At 36.1% G+C, this 10,209-nt stretch overlaps 2 protein-coding genes across 2 annotated transcripts; both read right to left on the reverse strand.

Moving 5' to 3' along the window:
* Positions 1 to 654: 654 nt before the first annotated feature.
* Positions 655 to 1,128, reverse strand: MONOS_17149 (uncharacterized protein; the record flags this gene model as incomplete). Its single annotated transcript, XM_067870041.1, has 1 exon — positions 655 to 1,128. One exon carries the CDS (start codon positions 1,126 to 1,128, stop codon positions 655 to 657), a length of 474 nt encoding a protein of 157 aa, XP_067733081.1.
* Positions 1,129 to 5,811: 4,683 nt separating this feature from the next.
* Positions 5,812 to 8,166, reverse strand: MONOS_16182c1 (uncharacterized protein; the record flags this gene model as incomplete). Its single annotated transcript, XM_067869096.1, has 1 exon — positions 5,812 to 8,166. The coding sequence occupies exon 1, from the start codon at positions 7,939 to 7,941 to the stop codon at positions 5,812 to 5,814; it is 2,130 nt and encodes a 709-aa protein (XP_067733082.1). The 5' UTR covers positions 7,942 to 8,166.
* Between the last annotated feature and the right edge of the window lie 2,043 nt (positions 8,167 to 10,209).

Consider the following 10,209-nt stretch of genomic DNA (forward strand, 5'->3'; position numbering starts at 1 on the left):
TTCATTCATCAGTTGCTGTGAAAATGCTCTTGTCTGGTAATTTTCATCCATTCATTTATCCATTTGTTTGTTTGTTCATCAACATATCATTTTTGAAGTTCTTCAACAGTCTGTTCCGAAATTTCATATTTCCTTTCAAACAAGGAAACTGTTTGATTTTTATTTGTTATAAAAAAATGTTGTTGAGAAAATATCATGTGAAAAAAAGAGAAAGAAAAAAGAAAAATCTGAAATTTTTTTAAAGAAAAACTATTGTAGTCTAAAAAATCATTCAAAAGCAGTTGGCCAATGAATGAAAAAATAAAAATCATATGAATTGTTACATAGAAAAAAATAATAGAAGGATTCAACAAAGAAACTTGTCCACTTTTTGTTTCTGCAAAACATCGAAAATGGCAAAATAATTCGAATACTCTTTTTTTTTCAAAGAAAAAATAAATCGTTCATGTTCCATCAAATTACTCACCTTTCTTCCTTTCCTTTCACAAATAAAACTGATTTTCCTTTCTTTGATAAAACAGGAGATTTCGAGTTTTGCAGCAGTGATGGTGCTTATTTTATGTGGGTTGCACGAGTTGCAGCAAAACAGAAACAAAATCGCAACGCACCTATGATTTTTTATTCTTCCCTCCAATTTCACATGTGACCAAAAATTCATCTCAAAATCGCCCTTCCCAAACATACAACCACTCTGCCCCCTTCTGTTCTCGTGCTCATCATCCCGAACGTCTCTCCTGCCTTCACACTCTTTGCCACAACCACCCCATCTCCTTCAGTCAACTTTACATTCATCACCTTCACATTCGCCAGCACGCTATCTCCTGATGCTGTGGCTGTCAGATACAATGCAGATGACGACAATGACGACAATGAAGAAGAAGAAGAAGAAGAAGAAGAGAGATCCGGCTCAGAGAACAATGATTTTGAGACATTCATATCTTTGATCTCCACATCAACCATCGACAGCTGCGACAGCGGCACCACAAACACTGACGACGACATCACATAGTCTCCTGTTTTACTCGTGGTGATCACAACATCCTCCAACGAGAGTGACCCACCCCCATCAGACACCACAACCACGCTCGGCGAAGAAGGATTTGCATTTGAGTTGCAATCAACCTTCATGTGCAATAAACCAAGTTGGCCTGTTGTCACACTGAACAGCGCTCCAGCTGATGAAAGGGCTCCTGTTCCAATCGAACATGTTTCCTTTCCTTTCCCAATGACTGAAATCTTCTTTGTCCAAATATCAATTGTTGTTGCCTCACTCACATGATTCCCTTCCATCAGCGTGATTGTCAAGCTTATCTGCACCTCACACATCTCAAACGCCTTCTTCACTGTCAGACACGGATTTGATTCATTTGACCCGCACAACTCATATCCGTCACTCCCATTCATCGAAACATATAACGTTTTATCTTTCAGCCAATCCTTCTTTTCGGTGTGCAGAAATTTCCAACTCCCTGAACTTGAATAATCATATCCATAACACACTCTCTGGTCATCTGTGTTTGTTGTGTAACATTCATAAAATGGATTATCTGAAGTCGAAATGGCATTGTAATAATCATAATACATCACATCGTGACCATATGGATTGGAGGTTGTTCTGCATTTGCATTCATGAAAGAATAAGAAATAAAAATAATGCCCATCTTTTGGAGCTGTTGTCATACGTGGGTCCACACTCAACCCTCCTCCATATGCCGATGCGTTGCATGAAATAAATTGAATGCTTCTAATCTTAACTTGAACAGGAATATTATAACAACGCAGACCCCCACCAAGTGTACTTGTAACAGAGCATGAAGTGAAGCAGCAGTCAAACACACACGCGCTCTCCCCTTCTCCACTTTCATTTCCAACACATCCTATTCCAGAAACCTGAAAATTATTAAGATAAAGCCCTCCTCCTTCATTGTTTGCTTTGCAATTCTGAAATTCACACCCGCTGATCCGAGTACATGTTGAAATAGTGTAAACGAACGCTCCTCCTCCATATAGATTTTGCGCAACGCATGAATCAAATGTGTCATTCACGATCTCAACTGATTTAATGTTGTAGCAATTTATACCGCCTCCTGCATAATGAGCATAGCAGTTGCTGAAAGTGCAATGAGAAACAGACACAGAGGCATTTGACTGACTGGACATGCAGATAGCCCCTCCGCTTGACGCTCCATCCGTCCACGAGTCAGCTTCTCCCGTTGTCTTCGACCCATCCCATTCACACCAAATAAATGTATTCTGTCCATTATCCGTTGTGTTTTGTCTCCCTGGAGTCAACTTATCGTTTTTTTCTCCAATGCTTTCAATATTTCTTGTCCGACAGCATCCAATGAATGAAGTATTTGAGACGGTCAGAGAGGCATAGGGGTTGTTGAGGGAAGGGACAACCCCTCCATCATATGAGTCACAAACAGACGAAAAGGAGCAACTATTCATCAAACATGATGTTTGGGTTGACATTGTGGTTGAAGGTGAGCATGCCTCATTTGCTGTTGATATGCTTAAAAATGTGAGTTGTGAGAAGGAAACAAGGGGAATGAAGATTCATGAGAATAATTGGCAAAAAGAGGAGAAGTGCAACTCACACACAAAAATACTATCTTCGACGCTGTCTTCTCTTCCTCTGCCTCTTGGAGCAATCTGGCAAAATATTTACTAAATTCAAAATCCCTCTTCCCGCCTCTTCCGCTGCTTCTCAAAGGGATATCCATAAGAAGAAAATCATCTTTCCCTTTTATTCCTCTAAATCAAAATGAAATTCCAACATTCTTCATCATTCATCTTTCGACAAATCCTCTTTTTATCTTCGCTTCCCATTTCCTGTCTTCTTTCCACATTCCATTCGCATTTATCGCTTTTGAATAACCACACAAATGCTCCTATAATCATTAAATAATTGAGGGAAAAAATATAAATTAGTAATTAAATACGAAAGATAATTTTTTAAAAACAAAACAAAATAAAATAAAAATATAACAAATAATAACAAACTATTTCATAATGAATTTTCTTCACACACTTTTTCTAATTCATCCTTTCTTCTTCATTTCCTTTTTTTTCCCCAAAATATCGTTCCTTTCTGTCAGCAAAATTCATTTATCCCGGCTACGTTTCTTTTCCACTTCTCCTAAATATTAACAAAAGCTCAATCCTTGGTCCTGTTTCCACTTGAATAACTTCACGAACTCCATTCTATAAAAATGCAAGCAATGAAGAAGATTCCATCTGAAGAATCCTTTCCCATCCCTTGCCCAAATCTTCTTCTTTCCCCCAAATATCTTCCCCTCCAAAGATAATATATTCCATTAACCTCACTCATCTTCCGCCCCTCTGTTTCTTCTCACCCCATCTCCTCCACACCAAATTCCTTTTCTCAAATAATAAACACTGCCTCAACACCTTCCAACTCACAAAAATCGAAAAAACAACCCCTCAAAATCCCATCCAAATCCATCTCCCGCACATCCATTTTGCCTTTTAAATATCACAAAAATACCTCTTTTCCACAAAAAATATTCTTTTATCGTTCCATTCCCCTTCGTAACCCTGCCCCTCCAAAAGCTCAGCTCCATCACTCCACACCACAAGTCCATCCTTTTGTTATCACATTGTCTTCATATGCCCATTCAGCCACAATGCGTCGAGTTGTGCCCCTTTTCTTTTGTGGCTCTAATTCGTTATGGAACATGATCAAGAAATGCCAAATGCTCAGAAACTGTCAACGGGGTCAGATTCCGAGGTTTAAACAAAGGCAGACTGACTAAATGAAATATTTCCAGTGAAAAGGTTGGGTATTACAAAAGAATATCTGCTTGATGGAAGATGAAATTGTTCATATTGATTGATGGATGGCTGTGGAGCAACAATATTTTCGATGGAAATGTAGAATTTTCAATGTATGTATTTTATATTGTTCTATATGTTGTGAAGATATTTCCATCCGTATCCTCTCCAAAGTCGTGATTCAGACGATTTATTTAAAATGGATAATTTATTCCATGCAGAGCAGAACAGCAGTGAAGTGAGACAAACATTATTTTACAAATATATTATTAGAGCCTGAATGTATTTTATCATAAATGTTTATGTGACTTATTTTGGACTCAACATGCGCGATGGATAGAAATGTGATGAAAAATGAAATTTAATGATGCAGAAATCAACGGGGTTGAAAGACTTCCAAGGCCAAAAGGAAGAACAGCCAACTTCAATGAAAAGGGAACGTTTTTAAAAAGAGGAAGAGGACATTTTCATTTTTAAGTTTGTTGGGGCGATTGGGGCAGATGAGTGAAACAGGACATTGGAGGCAGCTAGAACAGAACAAGGCGCCTTTCTTGGAATGAGAAGGGCAAGACATTGATTTTATGCGCTGGGGGGAGCGATGGAACTGCTTTTCATTGCTTGGCTTGAGAGGCGAAAAAACGAGAAAAACGGACAGTTTTGCGTAATACAGGCAGCTGGAGGCAAATTACAGGTAAAATGGATTTGAGTCATTTGACCTTTGTCTTCAGCCTTCTATCATTGAAACGTTATTCACAAGAGCAGAGAACGAGGCCGTGATGCTGAGAATATCTTCTGTCAGAAGATGTATAGTATTCAAACTTGACAATAACATCATATTCACCATCTTTGTCATCTTCATCTCTGTCATTGCCATCATCGCTGTCATCATCATCATCTTCTTCTCCATCTTCATTTCCTTAATCGTCTTTATCTTCGAAGTCATTTTTTCATATGCACCTCCTTGACAAATGAAATTACATAAATTTTATCCTTCTTGTCCATTATCATATTCTTCTTTATCTTCTTGGCCATTATCTTCTTCATATTTTTCATCTTCTTCATCTTCTTCATCTTCTTCATCTTCTTCCTCTTCGTCATCTCCTTCATCTTCTTCATCGAATTCTTCTCCGTCATTATTTTCAAATGCATCTCCCAATAATTAAAATTTTATATAATTTTTCCCTTCTTGGTCATAATCATATTTGTCTTCTTCTTCTTCTTCTTCTTCCTTATATTCTTCTTCATTTTCCTCCAAGCCTTCATCGCCTTCATCGCCTTCATCACCTTCATCGCCTTCATCTCTTTTTTTTTCTTCATTTACTTCTTCAGATGACTTCTCTTACCGAGGAATTCCTTCATGATACGCGAACTCTTCAATTGTCAGTTGGGAAATTGTGAAAGGGAATGACGTGGCGATGCGTCTGCTGCTTGCATGCTGAAACGGCCTTTTTTTTCCTTCAGAAATGGACATTAATGGGGTAGCTGTTCTGGTGAGCGGTTGGCATGGTTTTTGCCATCAGAAAATTCTGTTGATTTTCGCGAAAAGAAAAACAGCAGCTGCAACCTCTTCACGTCGATGCACAACCACTTTGAAGATCGTTTTTAATTTGTCCAAGGCATTCTGCATCTTCATTTTCGTATCTTTGTGTTCGTTATATTTGCATTGTAGCTGTCATTTAGATCCTTGCATTAATCAATTTGTTTGTCTTCTCCGCTGTGTCTGCTTCAGTTCCTTCGCATTCGCTGTGTTTTATGCCCTTCCATTTGTGACTTTCAGTTGTGTGCCGGAAATAGCAATGTGTGCAGAATCAAAGAAAATGGCTGGCAATAGATTTCATTGGCGCTATTGAAAGACTTGACAGACTTGACGGACTTGACGGACTTGACGGACTTGACGGACTTGACGAGCTTGATTGACTTGATGGCTCTGAGAGGCGAGTGCTGCTGGAACATCTTGCCAAGCATTGTTGCTATTTTGGGGTTATTGTGCTTGACCAAACGAAGAAATGCCAACTATCGTTGGTGAAACTGCTTTCTGAGAAGAAAAGGAAGAAGAGTCGAAAACAGCGCAGGAGGAGGCGATGAAGACAATGAAGTCGACGAAGAAGATGAAGAAGACGAAGTCAATGAAAATGACGACAATGACGACAATGAAGAAGAAGAAGGAGAAGATAGATCCGACTCAGAGAACAATGATTTTGAGACATTCATATCTGTTATCTCCACATCAACCATCGATAGCTGCGACAGCGGCACCACAAACACTGACGACGACATCACATAGTTTCCTGAAGAAACACTCGTGGTGATCACAACATCCTCCAATGAGAGTGACCCACCCCCATCAGACACCACAACCACGCTCGGCGAAGGACTTGAATTTGAATTGCAATCAACCTTCATGTGCAATAAACCAAGATGACCTGTTGACACGCTGAATAGCGTTCCTACCGATGAAAGTGTTCCTGTTCCAATCGAGCTTTTATCTTTGCCTTTCCCAATGACTGAAATCTTCTTTTCTCCAATATCAATCGTTGTTGCCTCGCTCGTGTGATTCCCTTCCATCAGCGTGATTGATGAGCTCAGCTCTTCCAAGCCCGTCTCCACTGCGTGTCCCACCGTCTTGCAAGGTGCTGACTCGCCCATTCCACACAGCCCACTCGAGTCCTTACCATTCACCCCCACAAACAGAACCTTCGACCATTCGTTCAGCCACACCTTTTTTGATGTTTGGTTATATGACCAAGCTTTTGCACTTGCATAATTGTATGCATAGCACACTCTCTGATCATCTGTGTTTGTGGTGTAACATTCTTTGAACGGATTTCCTGATTTCAAATAGTGATTGTAATTGTCCAAGTATATCATGTCGTGACCATGTGGTGGATCACCCGAGCATTTGCATTCATGGAAGAAGAGGAAATAGCAATAAAGCCCATCAGCTGGTACAGTTTGCTTTATTGGCTCCAAATGAAATCCGCCTCCCCTGGTCGATGCGTTACACGAAATAAACCTGACGCTTCTAATCTTGAATTGATTGGGAACATTTTTGCAAAACATGCCTCCACCCCAATCGTTCGTAATTGAACATGAAGTGAAACTGCAGTCAAACACACACGCACTTTCCCCTCCTTCATTTTCTTCTCCAATACATCCTGTTCCTGAAACCTTGAAATCATTAAGATAAAGTCCTCCTCCAGCCTCATTTGATTTACAATTGAGAAATTCACATCTACTGATCCGAACACACGACGAAATCGTATAAACAAACATTCCTCCTCCATATCGATTTTGTCCTTCACAAGAATTAAAAAAACTGTGCTCAATCTCAACCGAACTGATTCCAAAACACATGACCCCTCCTCCAGCATAATGAGCATAGCAATCATTGAATAAACAATGCGAAACTATCAGTTCTCCTGAATTGAGGTTATACATTCGAATTGCTCCACCATTGGAAGCTTCATCGGCATAATCATCTTTGCTTCCATTAGCCTTCGATCCGTTCCATTCACACCAAGTGAATGAATTTGCTCCATTTTCTGTTTCGTTCTGCCTCCCTGGAGTCAACTTTCTGTCTGATGTTCCTTCGCAAACAACATTTCTTGTTCTGCAACATCCAACAAACGAGGTATTTGAGGCAGTCAAAGAGGCAAAGGGGTTGTTGAGGGAAGTGACAATTCCTCCATCATACGCATCACAAACTGATGAGAATGAGCAGCTACTCATAAAACATGAGGTTTGGGATGACGTTGTTGTTGAAGGTGAGCATGCCTCATTTGCTGTTGAGATGTTGAAAAATGTGAGTTTGGAGAGGGACATTAGGGGTATTGAAGGCGACGAGAGGAATGGGGCTGATGAGACACAAAAAGAAGAGAAGTGTGATTCACTCACCGAAATACTCCCTTCAATGCCTTCTCCTTCTCCTTCTCCTTCTCTTCCTCTTCCTCTTCCCATTTCTCCTCCTTCTCCTCCTTTTTCTTCACCTCCACCCTTCTCCCCTCCATATCCCTTCCCTCCAAACAGCCTGCCTGAATAGATCTCTCCCCCACTTCTCCACCCCTTCAATGTAATGTTCGTCAACACCCCAATGCTCCCACTCAGATCAAATGCCCCTGCCTCAACATCCTTCCCCATCCCCATACCTAGCACTTGAATAACGTTGTTGAGTTTAAAATTTTGTGTATGTGCATGTTTTATTTTTCGTTTCGATGAATTTTTTTAAAAAGTTATTTTATCGTAAATATTGATTTACTTTTTGTATTTTATGAAGAAAAATTGAAAAATAGTTGTTTGCTGAAAGTTTTTTATCGTAATACTAATATATTTTGAATCTTATAGAAAATTGAAAAAAATAATAAAATCAACTTGATAATGCTTGAATTTTTTAAAATTAGTATTTCAATGAATATAAAATTGTAAAAAGAAAAATTAGTAAAAAATAACATTTTTATCATAATTATTCCTTGAGGAACAAAATTGAGTATTTGTTTTAAAGATTTTTGATTAACATTTCAATAAAGAAAAAAATAATTTGTTCAAAAATAATTCGTTTTATTCATATATTAAGTCAAGAAATGAAAATTAATAACTTTGTATTAAAGCGTAAATACCACCAGTCCTCTAAAACTTATATGGGTTATTCTTTTTGAAAAGTCGCAAATGTTTAATTCTCAAATAAATCAAAAATTTAATATTTTGTTCAAATTTCTGTTTCTGCTCACGAATCTTCTTTGGAATGAATAAAATAGCATTATCCAGAAATAGATTCTATATAAGAGAAGTTTGTTGTATGTTTATAAAAATTTGAGCAATATATGAAATTTTTATTCATTTGAAAATTAAACATTTGCGACTTTTCAAAAAGAATTACCCATATATTTTTTTAAAGTCAGAATACAAAATATAATTCAAATTCTTTTGATTTTCATAGAAACCGATAATGAATCTAAAAAGCATTTATATTGTTGAGATTGTTAAAGATTTTATTTTTGTTGATCCTTTTTGTAATTGATTATTTTTAATCATTCGTTCATTTTAACGATATTTATTGTTTTTATGTATTGTAATTTATTATTTATCCAACATTTGAAATAAAATAAAATACAACAATCAGTGAGTTTAAAAAATTATAATAATGTTTTTTATGTTTTCTTTCTTTTTCTTTTTCTTATTCTTTTTTTTTTCTTTTTCTTATTCTTTTCTCTTTTTCTTTTTTCTTTTTCTTTTTTCTTTTTCTTTTTCTTTATTTTTTATTTTTTGATTTCATTTTAATGTTTTCTTTTCTTTTTTTATGTGCACCAAAAATGTATGGACGACTGAAATAAGTTAACTTCTTCACCATTTATTATTCAAATTTGGTAAACATATTATTCGAAATTAGAAAACTGGGGTGATTATTTTTGAATTCATATTTTCTCTTACTTGAATTTCCATTTTAAAATTAACTTTGAATACTAATAAAAGAACACTGAAAAGTTATAATTTCTTTCAAAGAATGTTGGATAAAAAACTAAAATCCCAAACTTTGTCTTTTTAAACGATTGGGGGAAAATACGGACTTTCAAGCTTTTTTTGCACAAAGCATGAAAAAATTATTTCATTTATAACATAATTAAACTTAATCAGATTTCAAATAAATTCGATTTTCATAACTGGAAACAAACATCATTGATATAATAACATCATGTTTTGTGACATCAAACATATTTCAAAAAAATAAACACATTTATTTCGAAAATTTTGATCACAAAAAATTCATATAAGTTGCATAATATTTCAATGAAAATGCCTGAAGTTAAATATTTTGTCCCAATTGTCATGCTTTTTTCATTCGAATAAAAAATTCCTTTCCAAATTTATTGAACCTCCTGAGAATCAACACTCAGAAAAAAGTTATGATAACAAAAATAATCACACACTTCTTATTCAAAAATAATAAAATTGAGTATTTTTTGAAAAAAATTTTTTTTGAATTAAGCCTTCCATTGATTGAGTGTCGAAAAGTGATTAAAATATTATATTCCGTCAATATTCAAAATGCAGATGAGAAATTGAACCTTTAATTTTTTTATTTGTGAATAAACATGAAAATTTCCGATTTTTCAGAAAAAATTCATCATCATGGAAATCGGATTATCTTTGAATTATTTCACCTCACATTGTCAGATTTCACATTACGCTATAAAGATATTATATTTTCATTTAAATATATCCAGAGGATCGATAAATACAAACTAAAAATTAAGAAAGTGCTTTTATTGACTTATTTGATTGTGCAAATTAAAAGTTTTCATGAACTTAATGATGCCAACAATATTTTTTTGAATGAATAATGTGAAATCTGACAATGTGAGGTGAAATAATTCAAAGATAATCCGATTTCCATGATGATGAATTTTTTCTGAAAAA

This window comes from Monocercomonoides exilis, assembly GCF_001643675.1.
Source record: "Monocercomonoides exilis strain PA203 chromosome Unknown scaffold8-1962414, whole genome shotgun sequence".
NCBI lineage: Eukaryota > Preaxostyla > Oxymonadida > Polymastigidae > Monocercomonoides > Monocercomonoides exilis.